Genomic DNA, 27,885 nt, shown 5'->3' with positions numbered 1-27,885 from the left:
CTCCGATTCGCAAATTGTTCCAAAACCCTTAATGTGCATGACACACTTCATTTGACACGCATGCAAACAAAGCAGCCTTTGTATTTCATACCACACAGATTTTAATATTTCATATTCCATATTTCAGATGAAAGGACACAGACAGGAAGTGATTTGCTCTGTTTATTTCACTGAAGTCAGAATAAACAAAACACCAGTTTACAGCTTTATGATGAAATCATTAACGTTAACACGTTTATGTGTCATGTCTAACGTACATTAGCACTTTATAAAAACCTCAGTGAGTCTCGCTGACTCACACACAGAGTGGAAAGGTTTAGGTGTGTGCATGAGGCGGTATCACTAAGCTATAAAATAATAATAATCACAATATCAGTATGCTAAAGTCAGGAAGATAAAGAAACTCTTTTAGGATTTTAAATTAGGTCAAAATCACAGACTATATGTAAAAGATTGGAACTTCATTCTTGGTAACAACCAACAGGGAGCAACTCTTGTTTCACAGATGTATGTGTTGATATGCCCCTCCTCCTCCCTTCACCTTTGACCTCAGTGAATCGTTTATTACCGAGTCGTGTTTAATAAATCGTGAGATTAATGAAGGTCATGTTTAGAGTCAAACTAGTGATGACTGTGTCTATCTTTTTATACAGTCTGTGACTGAAACCACAGAGTGTGATTATATTTTTCAGTTTAACTGATGAGCTTTGTCCCCACTTCCTTTTATTGGGGGTCCTTTAATATGGCCGACGCCCAGCCTGTAATTAGAGCAGCAAACACAAGTCGGACACTAGCTAACTATGTGACACACTGATGGATAATGTGGTTTTGGCCTCTGGGATGGACCAGTAAAGGAATGTTAACAAAGCCACGATGTGAAGTCATGACAGTAGATCCGGTCCCCGCTCTGGGAGTCGGGAACCCTACATGCGCGCCTGCCGACCTCAGAGCTACATGTTGGATTCGCTGTGGCCGCGTTTGTCATTCTCAAAGTCGCTGTCCTGGGAGATGAGTTTGTAAGGTTTCTTTCTCTCCTTCTCCTCCAGCACTGAGTTTCCCATCTCCACATCTCTGCTGCGGAGCTCGTGCCGGGACAGGAACTCGACAATGCCAGCGCCAATCGAGTCGCCCAGGACATTGGTGGTAGTGCGCAGACGATCCCTATAAGAAACCAGAGGTCAGAGGGCAAAGACACACAAAGGGCGAGCACGTGTGCTTTCAGACTGTCCATTCAAAGGAAGAAGTCTTTAAAAGATCCACAGAAACACCTTCATTAATCTCAAGATTTATTAAACACTAATTGTGTTCTGGAAGCCTGCTGAAAGCAGAATAAACAGTTTTTATTCTGTGGAAATGGATGTCGCAGAGGTTGTTCCTGTTCGGAAACACTAAGCTTTCTGGAACTTTGTGGATTTAATCTTTATCACAGGTCTACAGTCTGTGAATGAGCTTTCAGAGCAGAGCACGTGAAAGGATTGGCCTACATTCAAACGTCCTGCACACCTCTCTGAACTTTCTGCTTCCTGCAGGCTTCCATACGCTCTGATTACACAGACGTATGAGTGTCTGAAGCTGCAAACAGCAAAACACTGAGGACAGCAGTTGGTCTGAGAGCCAGCTGGTTTTCTGGTTAGGGTTTAAAAACAGCAACCACAGACCAAAAAGCTGAAAATAGCAGGGAAAATATATTAGAATAAATATCAAATAATTAAAAGTGTGAGTCACAAATAAAAACAAGAGTGAAAACATTAAAATCTGAATAAAATCATCATCTCACACGGGGTTGACAGACAGGCTGAGGAGACAGGTTTAAAAATGGCCGGTGAGGAGGCATTTCTAATGTGTAACAGCAACAAAATCCACAATTTAGGAAGAATAATAACTATATGGTCATATCTATGTCTAAGAAGAAACTGTTTTTCTAATCAATAACGAATCATCAAAAGCTGTTCATAGATTCTGTCAGTATTGGTCTTTTTGTGATCACAGCAGCATTCTACTATTAAACATCTCCTTTGTCTCCTTGGAACCAGTGAGCAGGTAAAATGGATGGATGGATGGATCGTTGGATAGAAAGATAAAATTATATCTATCTAATAGACTCCAATTTGTTCATGTAAATGGAGAGTCCTCTTCACACACTAAGGTTAATTATGGAGTTCCACATGGCTCTGTGCTAGGACCAATTCAGTTTACATTATACATGCTTCCCATAGGCAGTAACAGTAGATGGCATAGTATATATTTTCACTGATAGGCAGATGACACCCAATTTTATCTATCCATGAAGCCAGATAACACACACATAAAGAGAGAGCAATTAAACAATTTAAACTGCAGGAATGTCTTAAAGACATAAAGACCTGGATGACCTCTAATGTTCTGCTTAAATTCAGATAAAACTGAGGTTATTGTACTCGGCCCTGAAAATCTTAGAAATATGGTATCTAACCAGATTCTTACTCTGGATGGCATTACCTTGGCCTCCAGTAATGCTGTGAGGAACCTTGGAGTCATTTTTGACCAAGACATGTCCTTCAATGCACGTATTAAACAAATATGTAGAACTGTTTTCTTCCATTTGTGCAATATCTCTAAAATTAGAAATATCCTGTCTCAGAGTGACGCTGAAAAACTACTTAATGCATTTATCACATTTATTACTTCTAGGCTGGACTACTGTAATTCGTTATTCGCTCTTCCCTGAAAAGCCTTCAGTTAATCCAAAATGCTGCAGCAAGAGTACTGACAGGGACTAGAAAGAGAGAGCAGATTTCTCCTGTATTGGCTTCCCTTCATTGGCTCCCTGTAAAATCTGGAATTTAAAATCCTGCTCCTCACATACAAGGTCTTAAATAATTAGGCCCCATCTTATCTTAATGACCTTATATTAACATATCACCCCATTAGAGCACTTCGCTCTCACACTGCAGGCTTTCTTGTTGTTCCTAGAGTATTTAAAAGTAGAATGGGAGGCAGAGCCTTCAGTTTTCAGGCCCTCTTCTGTGGAACCAGCTTCCAGTTTGGATTCGGGAGACAGACATTATCTCTACTTTTAAGATTAGGCTTCAAACTTTCCCCAGGCTCTTGGGGGATTCCCATGATGCACTGAGTGTTTCTTCTTTACGCATCACATGTTAATAGACCTCTCTGCATTGAATCATACTTGTTTTTACTCTCTGGCTCTCTTCCACAGCATGTCCTTGTCCTGTCTTCCTCCCCTCACCCCAAACGGTGGTGGCAGATGGCCACCCCTCCCTGAGCCTGGTTCTGCTGGAAGTTAAAACTTTTCCTTCCCAGTGTCACCAAAGTGCTTGCTCATAGGGGGTCATATGATTGTTGGAGTTTTCTCTGTTTTCTTTGTATTATTGTAAAATATTATACTACTACTAATAATAATGCAATATAAAGTGCCTTGAGGCAACTGTTGTGATTTGGTGCTGTAAAAAAACAGAACTGAACTGAGTTGAATTAAATTGAATTGAATAGATGGTTGGATGGACAGATGAATGGATGGGCGATGGATATTCGGACTTTGTGACATAAACCAGGATAACTGAGCAGAGTTGGCATATCAGGCTCTTCACTTCCTTCTGTTCCAGGTGGAAAGTCCTCCTGAAGCATCCTAGTTAGAGCAGAGTTTTTTCTTATTACCCCAGTTAGCTGAGTAATTTCAGGGAAGGGTATTCTAATTGAAACGATTAATTTGGGAAACCTAATTATGTTTCTATGTTAAAACTCACTGCAAAAATATTTAATACAAAAGGGAAGATGTGGAGCGAGACTCATGGGAGCGGGATAAATGTGTCACTAGGTGGTTGTAGACATGGAGCTGTATTTGACCTTTAAATGAGAGATAATTCATGTACGGGTACTTTACACAACAGCGTTTATACTCGATAAGACTCCTTTCACATTAGCGCTGAAAAAGAGTGTTTTCAAAAGCGAAGGTTCTGGAAAGCTACTGATTACAGAGTGGTAAAATAATGTTATTGTTAAGGTAACATCAACACTAACCTCCCTGTGGATCCAATCATCCAGGTACTCAAATCCCACAAAGCTGATCTTGTTCATTAAACAGTTTGTTAAACAGTAGCTTTATGAATGTATGTGTATGCAATGTTTTCTAATGTCGTCTACTGTAAGGATGTCTAACTCATTTTACTTGATGGATCACTTTGATTTTAAATGGATCACACCAGTGAAACTCGCCTTTCTGTCAGTGTGAAGAGGTTTACCTGCGCGTTTAATGCCTGAAATATTTTAGTATAAGAAAAAGAAGTGTAAGTTTAACAGGATGTCTCAGTTTTTCTGCTTTTCTGCATTATAAATAAAAGTGGCTGTAGAAAATGAAAGAAATATGCCACAATGTCCTTTGCAGTTTAAAATGTAGTAACTAAATGTGTAAAACAACAGAGAAGGTTCTGCTAGCTCATTGCCCAGAGTGAGCTGTAATTATCAAATACAACGTTTTTCGTAGTTTCTTTCTTTCTGTCTTTATTACCTTGGACCCATCATAAACACCTTGAGGCAACTGCTGTGATTTTGCATGATATGAATACAATTGAATTGAATATAAATTTGAAATTTCTATCGTAGATGGTGAAAAACAAGATGTTTTCTGATAATGTTTATCTCTTACTTAGATACTTTGGTGTAGTATGAATGGCCATATCAGTAGGAAAGGCTGTGAAACTTGTAAAACATATGAAAATACTGTTAAAAGTCCAAAATCTATGCTTTCCTTCACGTTTTCCAAAGCCATCCAGTGGCCTTATGTTTAAAGGCCCTGGTCTTGGTGAAGCATGTGTAATGGTCCGAGTACAGAGCCCTGTGAAACACCAAGACTCTCTGTTCAAACTGGAATCTGTGGGATAAATCGGAGTCTAACCAGCACAGCGGTGGTCCTTTAAGCACTAAAACAGTGAAGCCACCGGCAATGAAGACAAACACAACAAAGTGCTGATGAAGATCAGCACTTGTGAAGGTCTTGTTGCCTACATTTGCATGATGAGTGAGCTGGTCTGCCAACAGTGATTGCCAACAAGAAGGTACTTACAGGAACCAATCAACTGCAATGATGAGAGTGATGTCATCAGTGGGAAGTCCGACGGAGGTCAGCACAATCACCATGGTAACCAGACCTGCCTGAGGGATGCCAGCAGCACCAATGCTGGCTGCAGTTGCTGTGATACTTTCAGAAGGAGAGAGAGAGATAAATCCACAGAGTTTGAGTATGAAGACGCCTGTTAGGACTTTAGTTACCTGATGGTGATAATCTGTCCAAAGTTCATCTCCATGTTGTTGACCTGAGCAATGAAGATGGCTGCCAATGCTTCATACAGAGCGGTTCCGTCCATGTTGATGGTGGCGCCCACGGGCAGCACGAAGCGAGTGATCCTCTTATCGATTCTGTTGTTTTCTTCCAGACATTTAAAGGTGACTGGCAGCGTGGCCGAGCTGCAAGACAGCAGAGAGGAGGAGGATTTTAAAGCATCCACAGAAACAGAGAAAAGTGTTTCAGACACACTATTATAGCGCTCAGCACCGAGAGCGGGTTCATTTATTTCGCCTCATTTACAGACATCTCTAGCTGAAACAATAAATGTGGTAAAAATAACGGAACATGTCAACAAGAAGAATAAGATCATGTTTTAGAAAGAGGTTTTCACAGAACAATAATCAGCTCATATATCTACGACAACAGCTGCAACTATGTACTGCTCCTGGAACTAAACCATTTACTGCAACTACAGCAGCAAAACAACTGCTGACATTACCCAAACCACTGCAACTGAACAGCAACAACACACCCTACAGCAACATGTCAACTAAACTGAAAACTGCAACCAACCACCTACAGCCAGTTAACCAACTATTCAACTAAACCAACTCTGAACAATGACGGCCATACTGAGATAAGCTGCTTTGGATATGCTACTGTCAGCTGCTGTTAGTGACTGTTAGCTTCTGTTAACTGCTTTTAGCTGCTGTTAGTGAAACAGATTTTGCAGTAGATTTAAACTTATTGCACGCTGACTCTAGGTAAATAAACTCTTCTATAATCAGAGAATGTAATCAAACTGTTTATTAGAGGGAAAGTGTCATTTTTAGTACATTTGATCCTAACATTAGCTAGCATAATGTTAGAAGCAGCTGTTTTTGTTTAGCTGGCTCATTTTCAGCGGTCTGGAGATGGAAGGATCACATATCTAATAGCCACATCCACAAAAACAGGAGATGTCCTTCCCTGCCAATGTATTCATATATGGTGGGGGAACATGGCAGCTTCCACAAACCGGTGCCCGCTCCTATGTAACAGATGAATCTTAAGTTTATGAGAACGGATCAGTTTGTCGGAAAATCTAATTATGGACTAATCAATGTATATTTATGAGTATAGTATACTTTTTTTGTAAGTAACCTCAAACATGAACAAACCTTGACAAAGTTAAAGTCTGAAAACTAAATGGTGAGATGAAAGACATTTATTTGGATCTTTGAGGGCCCTCAGATATTAATTAATGTTTGATTGACAGAAATTATTTAAGGTGAGTCTCACCCAAAAGATCCAGTTTACATGTACCTGAAGTCCATATAAACTGGACCATCTTAGTTGTAGTTTTTTAAGTTTCAGCCACATTTGGCTCACTCATTAGACAGCGAAACCAACCAACGCAACTTACATCAACCATTACATCTACAGCTACAACTACAACTATTTACAACAATGACTGCAACTAGAATGCACCAGTTAAGGTGAAATATTTCTGTCTTTTGAGTAACTTGGCTCATCTTCTCTGGCAAAAGTATATTTAACGAACAAAAAGAAAATTGGTGTGTTTTGGTGTTTCTGGTCAATAGAAAACACCAAAACTTCCATTTGTTGAAGTTTGGTAGAAGTTGCTCACCTGGAGGAGGTCCCCAGAGCCGTTACCAAAGCTTGCAGGAGCCCTGCGATGAAGATGAAGGGGTTCTGGCGAGTAATGACAAAATAAAGAGTGGGCAGAATAAGAACAGCATGGATCATCAAGCCGATGATGACCGTGATGGTATACATGCCCAGCTGGCCACCCATCTGGGTCAGATCGTCCATCTCCACAATCTTTCCTGCAATCAGGAACAAGATGCCAATGGGAGCATACCTGAGAAGAAGTGAAGAGTGGTGCGTTACTGCAGATAACTTTTATGGTGGACAGGGAACTGCTTTTTATTCAAAACATTTCCCAGTGAAATCTCAGATGTTTTACCACATAATGATGGCGACCAGGCGCATGATGGCTTCGTTCAGGCTGTCAAAAAAATCCCGCAGGAGCTGGCCCTGCTCTTTCATGTTGCCAATGATTAGACCAAAGCACATGGAGAAGACCACCAGCCCGAGAGCATTGACCCCGTTCACTTGACCCGGCACCGGGATGACTTCCTCTCTTGTGATCTCCATGGTCTCCTGGGTGCCGTTGGTTGAGTTAAAGAGGGTGTCATTCACAGTCACCGTCACATGAACTGTTCGTTTTCCATATTTGGTTTTGAACTGGAGAATGGGAGAATTAAAGGAATAAGGTTAGACGAGCGGAACAGATGACCTTCTCAAACTTCACTTATGGAGTTTTTATTTCGTTCCCTAAGGATTCATCATGGATTGAGAAAAGTTCATCAGGACAAACTCAAACTCCTGACCTCACCCTTCACGGCTTGCTTCAGAATCAGAATGAGAATACTTTAATAATCCCTAAAGGAAATTATGTGGGTTACAGTTGCTCCAAGACAATAACAGTAACAGACTAAACTAATGAAATAATACAATATATTAAAAAGTTTACAAATATAAGTAATAGCTGTAATATAGATACAAATAGTTCAATTTAAATATCAAGAATATTACAGATGTGATATATATATGATTGACATTTAATTCTATCCTGTGAAACTTTGTCATTTGTTATTTTACTGTAGAGCATGTGCAAAAGGGTGTAACTATTACAGCGTATACTGTGCATTAGATGGAGGAGTTGTACAGGGACAGACCTGCTGACATCATGGGGTATCAAGATTAGCTGTAAAAGTTCAGCACGCAACAGATGAGAGAGTTTAGATGTAAATGGCTTAAAAGTGTTTATATTTTTTTAAAAATAGGCTCAGTAATATTACTCTGACGTTGTCTCGCCATCTGTCCACTATCATTTAGTAACCAAAAAAGATGCATTTTATTTCAAATCATGACCGTTTTTTCCAGGAGACCAGGAGATAACGTTCCAAACATATTTGCTGTTAAAAAGGTTAAACCTTCCACACAAGCAATCAGTTTTCAGGAAAATGTTCTTCAGTTATTCAGGAAGCAATACTAGAAGAGCAAAAAAAAAAAAAAAAAAAATCAGTAAGACTTATAATTTCTATTCAAAGTCCTTCTTCACCATCACCAGTAACCCTCTGGGGTTTGAGTTTGGTTAATGTGCACCCGTGTTTAGAGAGTTTTAGTTTTTAGAGGGAAAAATCTGCCCCTGACTGCTTCTTTATCTCATATCAGGACTAAAAATGGAGTCCAGTTTGAGTGTCCCTGTTAAGCATTAATTTCTCATCAGTTTCCTCTTACAAGTGAGCATGGTTTGGTTCTGATCTACTGATAATCAAGACCAGCTCTTATACAAAAACCTCTCCACCGTCAACGTCTGCACAACTTTTATTTAGAAACTTTTTGCAACCAGAAAAAGTCTCATCTTTCCAAACTGTTGTCTCTCTCTGTAAAATCAATGAATCTCGGAGTCTCTTACTGATGGATCATTAAAACATGATCGTACACGCGTGTCTTCAACCCTGCTGCTTCAGCAGCAGCAAAACATGCCAGGTTACAAAAATCGAGAGGTGCACGGCCTGCAGAAACAACAGTAAACCAGCAGCTTCATCAGTGGATATGACGCCACTTTTGTCGTATGGCGCCATTAGCCAGCGTGAGAGTGGTGAAGAAGAGCAAGAAGAGTTTAACTTTAACTTTTCTCATGAATGTAAATGTCAATTATTTAAATGAATCTTTTTAAACAAAGCTAAGTGTTTTTTGGACTGCTGGTAAAGTCATCTTCAGTGCCTTCACTTAAAAGTGTACGTCACTTTAATGTTCAGGCTGGATCTGACTGCAGTGTATACCAGCTCAGCCTGATGGCACGGTCAGGGAGGCTGTGTAAAGTGAGACATTCATGTGAATGGAGCTGAAATCACAGCACAGCCATCGTCTCATTTCTGTGTCTGCTGATTTTGTCAGATGAAGCTCTGAGTCTGACATGTTTGGAACTGTTCTGTTGTCTCCTGGAAACCAGTGAGAGGTAAACTTCTGCACCTCAGCATCTCTATGTGAATGAGAGGGTGAAGAAGAGGTGAGAGGAGAGAGGTGAAAAGGAGCGAGCTGTGGGTTCATTTCGGGTTCTTTTCGGGTTCATGCTGAAAGATTCTTGGAGCTGTAATCGTTCAGTGAGCTGGAGTTGGCAGGAAGGAAAATTTCAGACCCAGTGAGAGCTTCAGGGTGACATCAGGTTAAAAAGACTAGTAGCATGTCAAGTTTCATCAGTGCTTAAGGACTGAGCTTTGTTCACCTGAAATTTCCAAGCACTCTGTACACACCAACATGTAGTTGGAATAAACGATCTATGATCCAAGTGGAGAGATTAACATGCCAACATTTCTGTTCCAGTGATAAAAGCTGCAGGAGCTAGTTTACCAGGTATAAAAGATAAAGCTCACCTGTTGCGTGCAGGCTTGGACCAAGTTTGGTGGGAACATATTTCTGAAATGAGAAAACAGGTCATTCTGAGACAGCGTGGACTAACTTCAGTTAAAACTGTGACAGCATCACTGTTGTAGCTACCTGATCAGGTCCAGGAAGGCATCAGCGGGACTGACTTGCTCGATGGTCTGCTGCTTCCCAAACTCATCTTTAGAGCCTTTTCCCGGGTGGATGATGAGCACGATGATGATACCGATGAACACTGCGATAATGGTTGTGGTCATGTAGTAAATCACGGCTCTCATGCCCATCTTTCCTGAGGCTTTGCTGTCCAAAGCTGCCATTCCTGATGGAAAGATGGCGGGATATGTTTGATCATTAACACAGTTTTTCCGGATCATAATAGGAATGTTATGAATTAATCGGCTAACAACATATCAGTTTAATGGATGAACATTTGATGGTTTAAAAAAAGAAATCCTGTCAGAGAAAAACAGGTATTCAGTGAGAGAGGAGAGGGATGACTTATTTTAGTATTAATGATTAATGATAAAGACTGACTTAGAATTCAGCTACATATTTCAACCCTGGAGGTCGATGCTTGGTTACAGCAGAAAAAAAAGTTCAATTTTGCCTCTTTTGTTAGCGAATCAGTGGGAACCTCTTCATCACCAGACTGGGCTGAAGGCTGACTCTCAGTGAGTATTAGTTTGTAGGGACGACCTCCCTGTGAACCACCTCCATCAGCTCAGCTGGGACACTGCTGATCTTTTCATGGTGTGAAAATTATTACATTTTGTGTCTGTCAGGTTATTACAGCCCTGCATGTACAGTCATTATGTTGTGAAATCACACAGTAATGCACACCATCCATCAGTGCTTACCTGTAATTTAAAGATATTTTCGCAATGCTCAAAGATTTCTTGAGGTGAAAATTCTACAAAAAGGATTTTAACATAACCCAAACCCCACCTAACCCCGAGGGAGCTTAGTAAAACCAACAAAGAGTTTAGGCCTAATTTAGAGGTAACATCTTCTCAGCCAAAGTCCTGACGGTTTGCTGATGATGTTAAGAGGTTTTAAGGAAACAGCTTAATAACAAATCATACTGAGGTTAAAGGTGAACGTAGCTGATGACACTTTACAGCAGTTGTCGCCATCACAGTTACAAACCAGTTTTCTGACTGGTTGGTCACCATTTCTTTTCCAAACTTGGAGGATGAACACTGAGCTGTGCACTGTACCTGTTATTAGACTGGAGATCAGCAAAGGCAGGACCAACATCTGCAGCATCCTCATCAGCAGCTCTCCAGGGAAGGAGAAGTACTTCACTTCTCGATAGGTCATTTTGTAGGGGCGCAGCGCGAATCCGAGAACGATTCCTGCAGTTAGAGCACTATTAACAACTACAAAACTGAAGAGATATCTCTGTTTCGCAGCAGGCGTACATACCTACAATAACTGCTCCAACTGTGAAGAGCACAAAGGAGTTCTTCTTCAGGAAGGCCTGGACGTCCTCTTTAGAGATCTCCTCCACTTTTCTCTTGGCCTTCATGGTGCGAATGTGAATGCTTTCCCTGATGCGCTGCATCCTGCTGAAAATATGAAAAATGGAAGCATGATGTCACTAGGTTCCTGAACGTAGATGGTTTCAGAACTCACCAGTACTGAAGCACTGGCTCATTACTGAGGCATCTGTCAAGGATCCACCTTCTTATATTTTCACTATACATGTTACCCAGTGGATCTGTCTTTCAGAAACTCAGTATTCAGTCTCACTCTTTTTGATCATGACACTGAAATCCAAAAACTTAGTTCAACTAAATGACAGCAAACCTGAACAGAGTACTCCCCACCCCAGATGTACCAGTGTCTTTGTGAAGCTGCTCGGCCCTCTTTATGTTCAAACTGTAGCTAAGATCTTAAAAACAAACACAAAAAACCCCAATAAAAAAACAACATTAACCATGTTGTATTAACCATGTAACCATCTTCTTCTTCCTCTCCCTGATCCCTAGCTGGCGTTAGGCCTGGATCAACTCCTAAGCCCATACGCTGCTGTGGGTGCCAATGGTTGTCGAATTTCCTTCACAACTCGTTTCCATGCATTGCGATTGTTGGCAATTGTCCTGGACTCGTCGAGATTTATTCTGCGATCTCTGATGTCATCTTTGACCTGTTTTAGCCATGTTTTCTTCGGTGCCGTTCGTTGGATTCTCCACTGGGTTGGTCGTTTACGCCAGAGGAATTGGTGTGGTAGTCGGCTCACATCCATTTGACACACATGGCCAAACCATCGCTATTACTTTAGCAGTATTATTCTAACTCCTGTCCCATTATTATTATTCTGTTTGGAGATATTTCCACTGAAACTCACACAGATGAAGCAGTCTGTCTTTGAGATACAGACGAGTATTCAACACTAAGAGCAAACTATCCTGCTGGAAAAAACAAGAAAGTCTGCACAAAGAGGTCGTGGTCACATCGTTGTGTCACAGACTGCTCCATTTCTGCAGTTTTGTCACCACTTAGTTTTATTTTCACTTGCTGTTTGGTCGGTTTTATGAGAAGGTGACAGTTTGGGTTAAATACGCCTGTCTCCAGTGTTAACATTACCCCAACCAACTGCCCATATGTTCAAAGTAAGACCATGGACATGGACAAATCAACCCTGCAGTTCACCATTGGCCTGTTTATGTTAAGACTTGGGTTTGTTTAATATCCAGCCCATTGTATAGAATTATTTCCCTACTTTGAAACAACTAAATATCTTTTAACATAAAAAATGCAAGGTCCCAATTAATGTGTGAGATTTCATCTGAAAGGTAACATGATCTAATTTCTGAAAATGTGCCTGTGCCACAGCATGTGGCTGAAACACAAACTGCCCCAACCTGAGACGGGTCACCTATGACCTGATAGGTGCTGAGAGGGGAACCCCGTCAGGTCAAAAGCCTCAATTATACTTTCTACGTCTTTGATCTTGCTTGGGCACGAGTGACGTAAATGTTGTCATCTGATCGTGAGTGTGAGGGTCTGTGTGGACCTCCCACTTTGGGACCACAAACTCATCTTTGGAGAATTTACAGTACAATTCATCCCAGGCAATGGACATCAAACATCAGGTAAGCGGCGCTGAGACTGAGTCCGCAGAGTAATCAAGGCAATATTCATCACTGATGATAATCTGAATCCCTAACTGTTCTCCCAAGGCTTCAAAATCAGATGACAGAAAACATAATAACTCTATCAGACATAAAAGACATATTTTTCCTAGACCTAAGTACTTTTTTGCTCCAAACGTTAGGGTGACTTAGCCCTCTGTATTTCATTATCTCTTTTCTCTCTGAGGTCTAAGTTATCGGCGGTGATGACCATCCTCAACCCTAACCCCGGGAGATAATAATGCATCTCGTTTTTTAATTACATTTTTGGCAGTTAGAGAGCAAACAAATTAATTATCCCAGCTGAAAATGAAAAAGTGTACCATCGCATGAGGAAAGGTTAGGGTAGGGTTACCATCTATGATGGCTTAGATTCAGGTGTTTTGATCCAAATCAGAGATAGATGCTGCTCTTCACCTACCTGTTGGGTGTGGCGTTGGCCCTTCAGACGCTGAGGTTGACCCGGCAGGGAGAGAAAGCAGCAGAGGGACAGAGAGTCTGAGCGATGAAGCTCCTCGGTGTGGGAACCAGAGCTCGACTGCAACCAGAAAAGACAGGAGGGGGCATCCAGAGGAGGGGGGCGGGTGAGATAATGATCCTCCCATAATAACACTGTTAGCCCTGTGACACACTTTCAGGTAAAGCCCAGGTGGATGAAAAAGTTTCTGAGAAACATCACAGGATTGTTTCACTGACACATTATCTGCCTTTGAAAGTTCCAGCTCTTCCTCACCTCTAAACGCTCTTCCTCACCTCTTCTGCACTCCTCTCCTTCTTCAGCTTGAAGTGTGACTTTGATGCTCGGTTAGCATCCACAAATTTATGTGAAAGGATGCCAATCAAACAATAAGCCGCGCCTCCCTCAGGACGTGGTATAGTTTGAGGTTACTCCTCGGAGTAAACGACGCACCACAATTAGCTGAACAAAGTGGAGCTGAGATGAAGAGCGACCTGACTGTATGGAAACATGTTCCCGCGGGGGGATGAGTATAATTAGTGAAGAATACCCCTGAAATCAGGTCGCCTAGCCTCCTACAAACACTGTTCCCCGGTCACTGTGGCAGCAGTGAATGAAGCAGGAACATCGGCCTGTGACAGCTTTACTACACTCGCTGCTATTTTTAATACTGCCCTTCGATACCTAAAAACAGGCTGAGGATGAGCTCAAAGCGGGATCTGACCGACAGAAACAACAGCATCAGCTGATCATCTCAGAGAACCGGCTCTGATCTCTGACACGATGATGTTGTTAGTGAAGCTGGAGGCGAAGCTTCAAACTGCATGCTGGGTTTACTTATGCTGCTCGTGTTTCTCAGATTGAAGCTTCTTCATTAAAGCCAGAAATGGTAACATTTTGTGAAAATCGGTTTCATTTTTAGATCGCTGTCAGAAACTCTTCATCCAGTTGTAATGAAACTGGAGTCGTATGGATCCCACAAACCTTTGACCTCTACTCTGGCCTCTGCTGGAACGCACACTAAATATCTTATTTGAGGTTTGACACACACACACACACACACACACACACACACACACACACACACACACACACACACACACACACACACCATACTGAAAGTTGTTAACCCCGCTGTGATTGGCTGCCCAGTATGCCACCCTGCTCTTAGACTTGGTGTTTTTCAGCTTATGTCACTTCTTCTTGTCCTTTTTAAATGTGTGCAGTAATAAAACGTTGTGCTGTGTTTCCTGTTAGATAAATATTTTCAGCAGGAAGTGAGTTAAACACCTGAGGATGATGATGTTAGAGCGGGGGGTTGGACGCGTTTACCCTTTGATGGTGCTCGGAAATAAGAGGTGAGCTGCAAACACCTGTGCAGAGGACAGATGAGGCTGCAGGATGTTTCTTTGACACCGAGCTTCATGCTTCATATCATATACTGTGATGAAGATGAGGAGTTCTGCATTCAGCAGGAGCTTCGTTCCTGAACCAGATCCTGACCCCGGGTTCACCTGCATCGCTCACACTGCATCAGACAGGAAGCGCTTACACACTGAGCAGTTGCTGGTGTGAGTGAGTGAGGCTCAGGCTCAGGCTCGGCTTCATAAGAATCTTTTACTCCTCCTCCTCCTCCTCTTCACCCTGCCCTGAATGAGAACATCAGACTGTGTACAACACAAGAGCAAAGCTTCAGACAGCAGACAGTTCACTCTGACCTCTGACCTTGCTCTGTGTTTCCTGGGAACAGAGTGAGAAAAGACTGAAAGTTCACACACCCGAGTTTTTGTTGAACCTCCTGACAAATGAAATATAAACCTTACACCCGTTTCATATCTATGGGCATTTTTGTACCTTTTTAAAAACTTTCCAGAAAAAACTTATTTCAGTTTTTCTGAAAAAAAAAAAAAAAAAATCACACTGCTGATGCAGAAGTCTCCAAAACTCCCCCAAACTCTCCAAAGCTCCCGCATAAAATATAAATCTCCTGGTGTTCCAGGGCCATGCTCAGGTGAGGGGCTGCTCTCAGGTTATGGCAGCAGGTTTTCCGTGGGGGGAGTTGATGAGTGAAGCATGACGGGTGCAGATGGTTATCAGCACCTTTGACCTCCGTGCTGATGAAGTCAGCAGAACCGTGCAGGTTCACCGGTTCCTCTGGTCGAGCGTGCCTCCATCTAAACGTGGGAGCTGATAAGACACACCGATTTTTCCACACCACCCACAAAACGCTGATGATGAGACAAAGAGCGAGTTTAACAAGATCCAAAAAAAGAGAAGCCGAGGACTTCAGACGAACAAGACGAGGAGCAGAGACCTCTGATCACCTGTTCGCGGTTTCTGCTTTTATGGATAATCAAAAAATGAAATGAAGGTCTTTGTTTTCACTGGTTCTCACTTTAAAGACAGTTTTATGATTGCTGTGTATAGGTTTTTTTTCCTTGTGCTTTTCTCGTCTTTAATAAAAGTTTAATTATTGATTATTCGGTGAAATACGTCTGACTCTTATTATGATGCATCAATTATCAACCAAGTTAAAATGGTTTAATGAGCTTTTAGATGAGATTCTGACATTTCTGTGGATGGCGCACATGCCTATAGTTAAATAACAGATCTGGCAGTACATCACGTTAAACCAGATGTTCTCCCTCTCACCCTGGTACCGGGGGCATTGGGGTTCAAACAATTAAAATGCATTAATATAGTTTACGGTTAACATACGCTTTTTAGGAGAAAACAGTAAACTTATTTTAAGACAATCATGCAGAAGCTCTCAATGTGGCGGGCCACATTTGGCCTGCAGCCTTTAGTTTGAGACATGCTGTAAGGTAAGGACCTATAATAACACAGAGAAACCAAGAGCAAGAGCTTGACAACAGTGGGAAGGAAAAACTCCTTTCAAGCAAGAAGAAACCTCCAGCAGAACCAGGTTCACGAGGGACAGCGACCGGCTGCTGGTGAAAACAATAACATGATTGATTTTATACACAAAACCTGATTAAATATAATTTCCTCATCAACAGCAAATTACTTATTGAAATCTGATTAGATTATCAACAGATCACCATAAAGATACACAAACCTGGGTCCACTTGCTACATTTGCCAAACCTTCTGTCAGGAACCTTGGTGTAACTCTTGACTCATGTTAAATCTCTGGTCTGCTCCTGTTTTTATCACTTGAGAAACAACACCTGAGTCCCTTTGTATCACGCTCAGAATTAGAAATTGTCATTCATGCATTTGTTTCATCTCATCTGGATTATTGTAATTCTTTGTTTACTTGTTTATGTAAAGCCTCTTTGGAGCATCTGCAAGTTGTTCAGAATGCTGCTGCAAAGCTTCTGACCAAGTCCTCCAAGTACTTCCATGTCACACCCCTGCTGATCCAGCTGCAGTGGCTCCCTATTAAATTCAGAATCCACTTTAAGGTTTTGACCTTGACTTTCAGGGCTCTGCATGGACAAACACCAACATATATCAGTGAACTTTTACATCTATATATTCCCAGCAGGTCCCTGAGGTCATGTGATCAGGGCTTGCTGGTTGTCCAACACATGAGGCTGAAAACAAAAGGCAACAGAGCTTTTGTAACTGTGGCCCCCAGACTTTGGAACTCTCTCCCTTTGAGCCTGAGATCTGTGGACTCAGTGGTCACTTTTAAAAAACAGCTAAAAACTCATCTTTTTAAACTTGCTTTTGGTTGATTTTTTTTTTTTATGTTTTAGCTTCTGTGAAGCACTTCATGATTTTTATCTTGAAAGGTGCTATATAAATTAAATTTTACTTTTTTTACTTTACAACAATCACACACACACACACACACACACACACACACACACACACATGTCTGGTTTGCTATCCTCGTGGGGACATCCCATTGACATAATGCTTTCCCTAGCCCCTTACCCTAACCCTAACCATTAAAAATGAATGCCTAACCCTAACCCTTACCCTAAACCTAACCATAACCTAATTGTAACCCTGACAGTAAAACCGCATTTTGAGTGTGAAAATTGCTTTCAACCCCAAGGGGACCTGGATTTTGGTCCCCACGGTGCAGAAAGTCCCCACCAGGATAGTAAAAGTCAGATTTTGGTCCCCACCAGGATAGTACGAACCCGTACACACATACACACACACACACACACACACACACAAAGCATGAATCCCACATAGTTTCCAGTACGGAAACTGGACATCTCACAGATTCCCAAAGTCCAGATTTCATCACTCTTCAATCAAAATTCACTGAACCAGCAGCAAAAGTAGATCAAAACTGCATTACACTTCCTGCACAACTCTCTCTCAAGACCAGTTTACCATCAGAAATCTGGTGGGGTTTTTTTGCATTATTCTCTTATTACCCACCAATCTACTGTTGTGTACAACACTGTCGCCCCCCCCCCCCCCCCCCAAAAAAAAATGACCTCTGTCAAGAAAGCCTAATTTTTATCATTCAGTACTAAAGAAATTTCAAGTTTCACAAATTATGCCAAAATGCAAAATGCTTAGCTGTGTCTCTAATCAGGGGCGATTCTAGGATCAGAGCTTTGGGGGTGCTGAGCACCCAGAGAGCTGCCCAGCCAGGCAAGATAAACTTTACACGTCACAATGAGACTTCTTCCCTGTCTCTGTCAGTCCCTGCATCCTTAAATGTCTCCAGTTGTCCCAAGTTCTCTCTGACTGTCTCCTGGGTGCATTTAAACCCCTGTTCCTCCCTGTCCTCATCGTCTGTTGTCTTCATCTCCGTTATCAGTCGTCATAATTTTACCATCTCTGTGCAAGTCTGCAAATTTCTTTCTTAAATCATATGATTCTTAAATTCAACAAGTCTCTCTGTGCCTGGGTCCTCATCACAAAACATGACATCACTGTTTTGTACATTTTAACACAATTTAATCCCCACATTTGAGAAAGAAAGGCAAAACACTTTTTTTGAAAAGTCTGTAACAAAACCATCAAATCTGATAACGATTATTTAAATGCTGCCAAAGAAGAATGGATTGGAATAAAAAACAAACAAACACATATCCTAATCTTAATTACTGGGGGAGAATAATGAATGATGCTCATAGTGAGTAAGAAGTAAACTGAGTGCATTTGGACAGAGATTCACTTTTAATGTGTATGTATAATATAATACAGATACATAAAAAACACTCCCAAAACAGAATAAATTATTACAAATACAAATCTTTACTGCAGATACTAATTTTACTAATTTAATAATACTAATTTTGTGTTGTAAGATTTATGAGTTTCATGCTTTCATAGTGGTACTTGGGAGAGCTTGACATTTTTATCAGGTGGTACACACTGTAAAAAGTTTGAGAAACACTGATAAGTGTATGTTTGCTTTTGGAAAACATTTAAAGCTGCTGTACAGAATCTTTGAAACAAGCTAGCTTAAAACACTTTTAGAATATAAACAGAGCACTCTGCTTCTCTTTACAGCTCCTCACTCCACCAGGGCACCGTTTGGCACTTTCTGATACTGTACTGCGGCAGTCATACAGACAACTGGACGGTCCAAAAGTTGGCCTACCTATTACTGGCTGAGGTTTTAGTAGAGTTGTGGCTGAACCACATAAAAATATATCATTAATTTTAATCTCCCCAATCCATTATAATGTTATGTTGGAATGTTGTTAATAGGGATGGGTATCATTTAGGTTTTATCCGATACCGGTGCCAAACCGGTACTTTTGAAACGGTGCCGGTGCTTAAACGGTGCTCAAACCGGTGCTTAAAGAATGGAGAACACAAAATTGGTCCAAAAACCTTTCATGTTTAGCTGTTTTTTTTGTAAAAAGATAACAATGTTAGCCTTTTCTGCAGCTATAGGGCATATATGGTATCACTCTTGGCTGGAAGCAGTGCTTAAACAATGGAAAAAACACAAAACTGGTCCAAAAACCTCTCATGTTTAACTGTTTTCCACTTTTTCTTTTGGTCATTTTAGCCTTTTTGGCCAGGGTGAAGGGAGTATCTGCCATCAAACAAGAAGACAGTGTTTGCTAGTTCACCTTACATGCATTAATGTAATAACGTGGTTAGCCTACTCAACATAAATTACACACGAACAACATTAAGCTACTCACGCAGAGAAGAACGGCTGCTGCTGCCATCATCATCCGTCATCATTTCTGCTACGCTGACAGGGCTAGGGGCCAGGACTCTACTCTTCGAGTTTTTGGGGGATGTTGCTGTTACCAGTAAAATTGTTACCAGTAAAAATCTGTTTAAATAACATAAAGGTTAATAAGTGTCAGGTGAAGGATGTTTTTTTTAAAAAAAATAAAGTGCTCATAAATGTTTTCATGTTGTTTTAAACTGAAGGAGAAAACAGCAAGTAGGCTAAGTTTCAGCATCACACTGACGACCAGGACGGGACCACCAGACTCCATTCAAAAATCTGCGAAATGTACCCGGACAGACCTGTGAGCAAATACTAAGTACTTTTACTTTACTCCAGTTCTCGATCCTAGTTTGTGTGTGTCGGTGTGTGAGTGCCTGCTTGTCTGGTTTCTCGCACAGGAAATCTGGGAAACGTGACTGGAATTAAACACATCCACTTCCCATAGCAAAGATAACACATCACAGTCACGTCACAGCAGCAGCATAGCGAAACCTTCCGCTTTAATTCCACCGTTAGTGTTAGAGTGAGCGAGGCTGACCTCGTGAATGTGACCTTATCCCGAGTTGATAGGAGACATTAGGCTCGTTTATCCCGATACTTTTATTCTGATGCTGCACACTTGTACATGTAAACACAGGTGAACTTCCGGATGTTGATCTTCGGTGTTTAGATTCAGGGTTCACTCAGGTATGAGTACCACAGGCACATGCTGTCGCTGACCTGCCGAGAATCCATCCGCGCTTTTACGTCTCCAATATTAAAATAAAATTTATTTAATATTTTTGCAGCATTGAATTAAAAATGCAGCAGTGCTGGTGGAGGGTTTAACCTTCCACAATGCGAACAGCTGTTCGCTCCGATCAGTTGACCCTATGTTATCATATGTTAAAGCTCTGCTGTATCTGACACCATATTCATGTTCAGGTGTGCTGAGGTCACACTTGAGCTCAGGAGAGTTTCTGTCACATTAATTCAAACCTGAAGCCCAAAATTTATGCGCTGAGTTCACTGCTGCTCGGAAATTCCTCCTCTGCGTTGGAAATAACCAATTAACTCCGCAAGTTCATTACTCCTCAATAAACCATTAACAGCCCCCCCCGCCATCCGAAACCTTCCGCTCTGATTGGTCCGAGCCCCGCTGGCTGTGTATAAATGCAGGAGACTCAGCAGGAGACAGCAGACACACAGCACTTCCTCCTCCTGCTCCTTCATCTTTATCCTCAGTGTGAGGCACCATGCTCCGCGGCTCCGCTCTGCTCCTCCTCCTCCTCCTCTGCTCCGCCTCCGCCTTCGAGCCTCTGCCGGAGGAGGCGGCTCCCCGCCGGGCCCGTTTCTCTGCCAACAGCCCGAGTGAGTACTTGTGTTACTGCACTCACAGTACTCTGCTACAAGTACAAGTACAAGTACTGCAGTGAGCGCATTAATGTTTGGAGTCTGTACCTGATTATTACCGGATCAATAAGCTGATATTTGATCGGTTATTGGCTTTAAATCTTCTAAACACAGCAGCAGGTGTTCTTCATCACTCTTCATCCTCTCACTTCTCTCTGTCGTTGAAGTATTATTAGCATAAAAACTGTCTTTTAAAAGAAAGCTGAAGTTTGATCAGCGACCATTAATGGACTCATGTATTGGTTTTTGAAGGGGCGGGGGTGGTCATCTCAGTTCCAGTATGGAGTACTGATAACTTTAGAAAACTTCCTGTCCTCCCTGTTTGTAAAAACATAATTTATGCGTCACCTTTTTCTATTCAAATCATATTTTCATTCCATTTGTTTGCATCATATTCTTGTCACATCTGTCCCATATGCGACAGCTTGATGGGTCAATCATCTGGAAAGCTCTGTGAGTCCAGTATGAAGCATGTTTGTGTGTTTGCAGCTGATGTGGCCAGATGTTTGAGCGGTGCCGTGACCGTCGGCTGTGGGTTCTTCTCCTGTCTGGAAAACTCCACCTGCGACACTGACGGGATGCACGAGCTCTGCGAGCTGTTCCTGCACACCGCCGCAAGCTTCAACACCGAGGTGAGCGACCTACTGTCCACCTGTCCTCTACCTGTCCTCCACCTGCTGTCTGACCTCAATGTTCTCTCCACAGGGTAAGACGTTCGTCAAGAAGAGTCTGCACTGCATGTCTCAGGGAATTTCGGGCAAAGTCTTCCAGTCCATCCGCCGCTGCAACATCTTCCAGAGGATGATCGCTGAGGTTTGCCAGCTCACAAACTTCTATGCTGCCTTATAAAAATCACTTCAGTTCTATTTTATTTAGCTTTTGCTTATGAAGTTAAAGCTCGGTATTATATAGATATTTAAAATCCCAAGGAATGTCTCACAGCAGCACCTGGTGAAGGTGGGGAAGACAAACTCTCCTTTAACTGGAGACAACTCCAGCAGAACCAGGCTAACCTGTTCAGTGTCTCCATCAGTTTTAGTGTGGTAGCATCCTATTACCTCTGCAGGTTAGCAGGTTAGAGGAGAGGAGAAAGTGCTCCTGTGATTCTAAGTCAGTGTTTGTCCATCTCATCGAAGGTTCAAGAAGAGTGCTACACCAGCCTGGACATCTGCACTGTGGCTAGGACTAACCCTGATGCCATTGGAGAGGTGGTGCAGGTGCCTACTCATTTCCCCAACAGGTGAGCACCCAGTACATATACAAAAAGGTGAGGCAATGCTAGCACCTGCTTTAGAGTGGAGATACTAAAGCAATAGCACGATAACATACATGGTACTTAATTTAGCTTCTTAGCATGTTTTATAAATCTATAATTATAAAATTGGCCTTAAAGTAAAGTTGCAGCTAGACCTCAAAAGTACATGCTACTGCCCCTCAGCTAGTTTCTGGAGGATGGCCAGTTAGAAAAGGGAGACATTTAGGGAGGGGCTCTTAAAGAACTTTGGGCTCATACAGTAAATTTCAGTGTGCGGTATGACAGACATGGTATTCGAGAGTCACATCTGTCCTCTCACGTGCTGTTGCATGGTACATATTTGCTGCTGACCTCTGTTTTTTTCATACTGTACATTTTTATTACATAGTTTACTGTGGACACTGTTAAGTGGAGCCTGGAGTAAAACCTTGACGTGATGTTTGTATAGTTGTGGAAATTAAGAATATTTTTGTAAGAACGTAAAAATATCTTAAGAACAATTTTAAGAGGAATCATTTTGGGTTCTTAAATCCTGTCTCTTTAAGAACCTTTAAAAAAGCCCTTTTTCTTCTGATTGGACACCTTCCGGAAGCCTGCTGAGGGGCGACTCCTGGTGCTTGTGAACTGTATTACTCACTAACAAAGAATTAGTTTTACATTAAAGTTATTTCTCAGTTATAATTTGAGTTTCATCTGGAAATTCCAGAACTTTCTTTTTCTTTTTACAGTTTGTGATATTTGTTCAATTGTGTTATTGAATTAGATTTTTTTTTTTAACTAAGAATCTAATGTTCAGATGTATTCTGTGTTGTGTTTTAGTATTATTTAGGTAACGATTTCAGGCTTTCATCTTTAATAGTTTTTGCAATATTCATGTTCAAACATGGCCTCAGTCTCAATGTGCAGAAAAAACAGGCCTGAAATGGGTCGACGGACAATTTTTAAGAAATTTTCAGCCGTTAAAAACCTTTTTTGATGTATGAAACTAAACTTTTACAGCACTTATTATAAATGTTCAAATTTTGTACAGTAAAATTTTGATGCAAATGTGAAACTGTCAAGCAGAAGGCCAAGGTCTGAGATTAACATGTCTCTGTTTGGCCTGCAGGTACTACAGCACCCTGCTCCAGACGCTGCAGGCCTGTGACGAGCAGACGGTAGCGGCGGTGAGGGCCGGGATCATGTCCCGGTTGGGCCCCGACATGGAGATCTTCCTCCAGCTCATCCAGAACAAACCCTGCACCACAGACTCTGGCTCAGCCGCCTACAATAACCCTTCCAGCTGGAGGAACATGCCCGTGTTCAACATCCAGCCAGGCTTCAGAGGCCGAGACCCCACCCACCTGTTCGCCAGGAGGTCCGTAGACAGCCAGGAGGAAGAAGACGGAGTTAAAGCCCACGAGTAGATGACGCAGCTTGATATAAACACACAGCCAGCCCTGACCATGCATACATCAGTCCAGCCACCGACTGACTATAAAAGCAACTTATTATTATAATGCATATTTATTTTTATTAAGTTAATTTATGCAGGAGGACGAGAGGCTGCGGAGGTGAAGAGATGCTGTCACGCTGGCCGTGGAGCTCATTTACTCCGTGTTGCTCATCTGTGCTGACTCTGGTTCTGTGTTAGAAATAAACAATGTGATGTGATGGCTTTCGGCTCCTGTCATTTTCTTGTATGAATCCGACGCCCTCTGGGTGGGCGGGGCTTCGGTAGAGTGACAGTGCAGAGCATGGAGAAACATGAGGCGTTCTGGGTCAGTTTGAAACCTTTTATTGACACTGGAATGAGTTCAGGAAAGGCAACAAAACAAAAAAATAGAACCTCAGCTTAAAACAGAAGCCATTGAATAAACTAGAACAAAGCAGAGCTGCAAACCTGAACCTCAGCTCCCCGACAGTTCAGGAGGAATCATTATTGATCTAAGATGGCACCGTTCAAAACCACAAAGCAACAAAGCGTGACACGCAACAGTCGGCCATTTTTATTTATACAGAATGTTTAAAACAACAGAAGCATGTCATGCAGTGCCATTAAAAAGTGTTTATGTTTATTCAGTATTCACATTTAAAGCTATAAAGATTCATTCAAGTCGAAATGATTGGTGATACCGGTCCTGTATTTAGTGTCTATAGGATCATTCTCATGTAAGACCCTGCAATACACCTTCAAACAGCTTAGAAAGGCCCTGGAGGGATCTGAATGGCTGCAGGGTCTCAGATTGCAGCCAATAGGAAACTGGAGCAAGCCCAGAGAGCAGGATGGAAGCAGCACAGCACACATTCAGATAAAATACAGTAAAATATGTAACATAAGGTCAAATGCGGTGGTATTTTTACTTTTATTTAGTGCTCCTTCACACTCCCAAAGATATCTCTGGTATTAGGAGGGAGCGGCAGCGGGATCAGGGTTTTCTGATCAAATGACAACGGCTCAGAGAAAACTGTGAAGCTGCTCCCGAATAGGAAATGACTCACAGACACGTGGAGACCAGCAATTACAGACAGTCAGTGACGTTCAGCAAACTCAAGCACATACGAGATAAAAAAAATTAAAAAAAAACTCTGCCAAAGCAAAGTGGGCGGGTCCCAAGAACTCAACTTCAGGGCGAACAATTCATTCAACTACCAATGAGGGCACAGGATACTGGTAATTGACACATGCTAGTGTCTAAAAAACACACTAGAGGAAGCTTCGATGTGTGCTTCCTGCTCCTGCTCAGTGTGTTCCCTACCTTATCCACTCCTGGAATTTCTAGTATTCTCCGCTTCGTTTGGATTTTGGACTTTGTTTTGTCTGTTTCTGGATTTGTTCATGTGGACTTGCCCTTTGTTGTGCTATATCTGCATTTGTGGCCCTTTGATGATACTGATCCTGCTCAAAAATGTAAAAGAATACCAGCTAAACATTTTAAAGTTACATTATTAGGTACTATTAAAGTACTGTGAATACTGTGAGTAATACTGCTTTAATAGTAGTAGTATTTATTTATTGTCATTGTCAAGAACAATGAAATTGTGTTTGGAGCTTCTACAACAAATAATAATAAATACTAAATTCCCCTTAGACCCAAGTGTAACCATTTAACCCAATGTGACTTCAGTGTAATGAGACGATCCTTAGGAAAAAAAACATGAAAATATGACAGGTAATGTTCATGGGACATTCAGACAAAGACCTGAGAAATATGACAAAGTGCAACAGTGCAACCCATTCAATTATTGTACTGTGAGATATGATAATTGTCTATTTTTCAGACCAGTTCACTGCTATTAATAAGTTGGATATGGTTATTGTCCGTGAGAGGGGGGGCAGAGAGGGGGGGGGGGCAGAGTTCAGGAGCCTCACAGCCTGTGGATACAGGCTGTTGGCCAATCTGGACGTTCTGGCCTGTATGGACCTGTACCTTCTCCCTGAGGGCAGCAGGTGGAAAAGGTGGTGCGCAGGGTGATGTTGGTCCCGCAGGATACTGTGCACCCTCCTCAGACAGCGAGTGGGGAAGATGTTGCTAATCTCTGGCAGAATCGTTCCAATAATTCTGCCAGCTTCTTTCACCACCCGCTGGAGTGCTTGCTGGTCGGCCTTGGTGCAGCTGGGGAACCACACTAGAAATCCATACGTCAGAACGCTGCTGATGGCACAGTTGTAGAAGTTCAACATCAGAGGTCTGGGAATGTGTGCGCTCCGCAGTCTCCTCAGGTAGTAGAGGCGCTGTTGGGCCTTCCGTACAGCTGAGGTGATGTGGTTGCCCCAGGACAAGTCCTCAGTCACAGTTACCCCCAAGAATTTAAAACTGCTCACCCTCTCCACCGCCTCACTGCCAATGAAGAGAGGCTGGTAGTTGTTATGACCTTTCCTCCGGAAATCTACAATAATCTCCTTGGTCTTTTTGGTGTTTAAGACCAAGTTATTGTCGCGGCACCATGACTCTAGTTGTTGCACCTCTGTCCTGTAGTTTGTCTCATCGTTGTTGGATATGAGTCCGAGCACTGTGGTGTCGTCGGCAAACTTAACAATGAGATTGGACGCGCAGGAGGAAATACAGTCATGAGTGAAGAGAGTGTATAGCAGAGGGCTCAGAACACACCCCTGAGGGGCACCGGTGTTGACCACAAGGGTGGAAGAGGTGTTCTTACCCACTCTGACACTCTGTCTACGGTTAGTGAGGAAGTCCACAATCCAGTTGCACAGGGAGGAGTTGAGTCCCAGTTGATGGAGTTTGGGACGGAGTTTGTATGGCTGGATGGTATTAAAGGCCGAGCTGTAGTCTACAAAGAGGAGCCGTGCATAGGTGTTCTTGTGCTCCAGGTGCTCCAGTAGTGTGTGCAGCACTGTGGCAATCGCGTCCTCAGTTGACCGGTTCTCCCTGTATGCAAACTGGTGCGGGTCCAGAGATGGTGGAAGGGCAGCTCTGATGTGTTTAATGACCAGTCTCTCCAGGCATTTGGCGGGAATGGGGGTGAGTGCCACAGGTCTGAAATCATTCAGACATGTGACATTTGACTGTTTGGGGATGGGAACGATGGTTGCTGCTTTGAAACAGGATGGTACCAGTGAACAGGACAGCGAGGTGTTATATATAGAGGTGAAGACGTCCGCCAGGTCCGCAGCACAGTCTTTTAGCACCCGGCCCAGCACTCCATCTGGTCCGGCCGCCTTCCTGATGTTAATGCTGCGGAACACACGCCTCAGCTCATGAGTGCTCAGGACTGGAGCAGGGTCGGTTGAGGGGAGTGGGGACAGGACAGGGTCGGTGTTATCCCTATCAAAACGGGCATAAAAGAGGTTTAGGTCCTCAGCCAGAGTAGGACTGTCGGCTGAGGGTGATGGTGTTCTCCTCTTGTAGTCCGTGATGGCCCTGATGCTCTCCCAGATGTGTTTTTACAGTGTCATAGTTGCCCCCACCTGCTGTTATTGAGGGAGCAACTGTAACAGTCATAGGTTTTGCATTAAAATTAATTTACAGCTTTGAAAACGCATAAAGTGCACTGTTATATAATGAGTGTATTTCATAGAGACTGCCTGGCAGATTGTGGTCACTGAGTAAACAGGGACTTCAGAGTAAATATGACCTTGTGTAGGTGTTTCTTACAGTAAATGGACGACCCTCGTCCCGCCCTCAGGGGGCATCTGTAATCACACCACCAGGATTTTAACCATAACTAGAGCCGCTGGGTCAGGTGTAGCCGTGCTACGGGACACTTCTGTAGAGGTGGTGCTGAAATCCCAGAACGAACTAACGTGTCAATCCTCTCTGTTTCCACTGACGGTGAGTCATCTGCTGCATGATTAACTACAGGTACCACTGCTGTGACCTTTGACCCCACCAGTGCTCAGTCAGGCTGTTTGCTTTTGCTCTGCTCCATCATTTAACTAAAAATAAAATACTAAAGTTACATGAAAGTGAAAACAAAGTGAAGACAGATGGCCGCCCCTCCCTGAGCCTGGTTCTGCCTGAGGTTTCTTCCTGTTAAAAGGGAGTTTTTCCTTCCCACTGTCGCCAAAGTGCTTGCTCATAGGGGGTCATATGATTGTTGGGTTTTTCTCTGTATGTATTGTATGTATACAAAGCGCCTTGAGGCGACTGCTGTTGTGATTTGGCACTATATAAATAAAATTGAATTGAGTTGAATTGAAGACTCAGTGACATAATGGTGGTTGATTTTGGTTTTGTTGTTGCTGCAGAGTGCTCAGAGTGTGGACGTCCCTGTAAGTTGATGCTTAGGACATGATGCGTTTCTGGTCCCTGCTGCTGCTGGTTCA

At 42.4% G+C, this 27,885-nt stretch overlaps 2 protein-coding genes across 2 annotated transcripts; one reads left to right on the top strand and one right to left on the bottom strand.

The window, feature by feature from the left end:
* Positions 1-213: 213 nt before the first annotated feature.
* LOC134632234 (excitatory amino acid transporter 1-like) lies at positions 214-19,482 on the bottom strand. The gene is made up of 11 exons (XM_063480889.1): positions 19,434-19,482; positions 13,298-13,414; positions 11,165-11,307; positions 10,957-11,094; positions 9,854-10,058; positions 9,730-9,772; positions 7,251-7,531; positions 6,912-7,145; positions 5,266-5,460; positions 5,060-5,194; positions 214-1,161 (listed from the first exon to the last, which is right to left on the bottom strand). Exons 3-11 carry the CDS (start codon positions 11,301-11,303, stop codon positions 951-953), a joined length of 1,581 nt encoding a protein of 526 aa, XP_063336959.1. The 5' UTR covers positions 11,304-11,307; positions 13,298-13,414; positions 19,434-19,482; the 3' UTR covers positions 214-950.
* A 1,224-nt stretch (positions 19,483-20,706) lies between these two features.
* Positions 20,707-24,548, top strand: LOC134631758 (stanniocalcin-like). The gene is made up of 7 exons (XM_063480310.1): positions 20,707-20,821; positions 21,353-21,495; positions 21,569-21,676; positions 22,000-22,103; positions 23,227-23,475; positions 24,304-24,419; positions 24,493-24,548. Exons 1-7 carry the CDS (start codon positions 20,707-20,709, stop codon positions 24,546-24,548), a joined length of 891 nt encoding a protein of 296 aa, XP_063336380.1.
* Positions 24,549-27,885: the final 3,337 nt, after the last annotated feature.

Source organism: Pelmatolapia mariae, linkage group LG7, assembly GCF_036321145.2.
Source record: "Pelmatolapia mariae isolate MD_Pm_ZW linkage group LG7, Pm_UMD_F_2, whole genome shotgun sequence".
Taxonomy (NCBI): Eukaryota; Metazoa; Chordata; class Actinopteri; order Cichliformes; family Cichlidae; genus Pelmatolapia; species Pelmatolapia mariae.
This window is presented reverse-complemented; position numbering and strand designations above follow the sequence as displayed.

Bases quoted from the DNA above. Each gene is read 5' to 3' on its own strand.
- LOC134632234 (XM_063480889.1), bottom strand. From the start codon at position 11,303: ATGCAGCGCATCAGGGAAAGCATTCACATTCGCACCATGAAGGCCAAG. The intron at 5,195-5,265 runs GTAACTAAAGTC...TCCTTCTGAAAG, and splicing joins GGACAGATTATCACCATCAG to TATCACAGCAACTGCAGCCA. The intron at 1,162-5,059 runs GTAAGTACCTTC...GGTTTCTTATAG, and splicing joins ATTGCAGTTGATTGGTTCCT to GGATCGTCTGCGCACTACCA.
- LOC134631758 (XM_063480310.1), top strand. From the start codon at position 20,707: ATGCTCCGCGGCTCCGCTCTGCTCCTCCTCCTCCTCCTCTGCTCCGCC. The intron at 20,822-21,352 runs GTGAGTACTTGT...GTGTGTTTGCAG, and splicing joins TTTCTCTGCCAACAGCCCGA to CTGATGTGGCCAGATGTTTG. The intron at 23,476-24,303 runs GTCCGTAGACAG...CAAACAGCTTAG, and splicing joins ACCCACCTGTTCGCCAGGAG to AAAGGCCCTGGAGGGATCTG.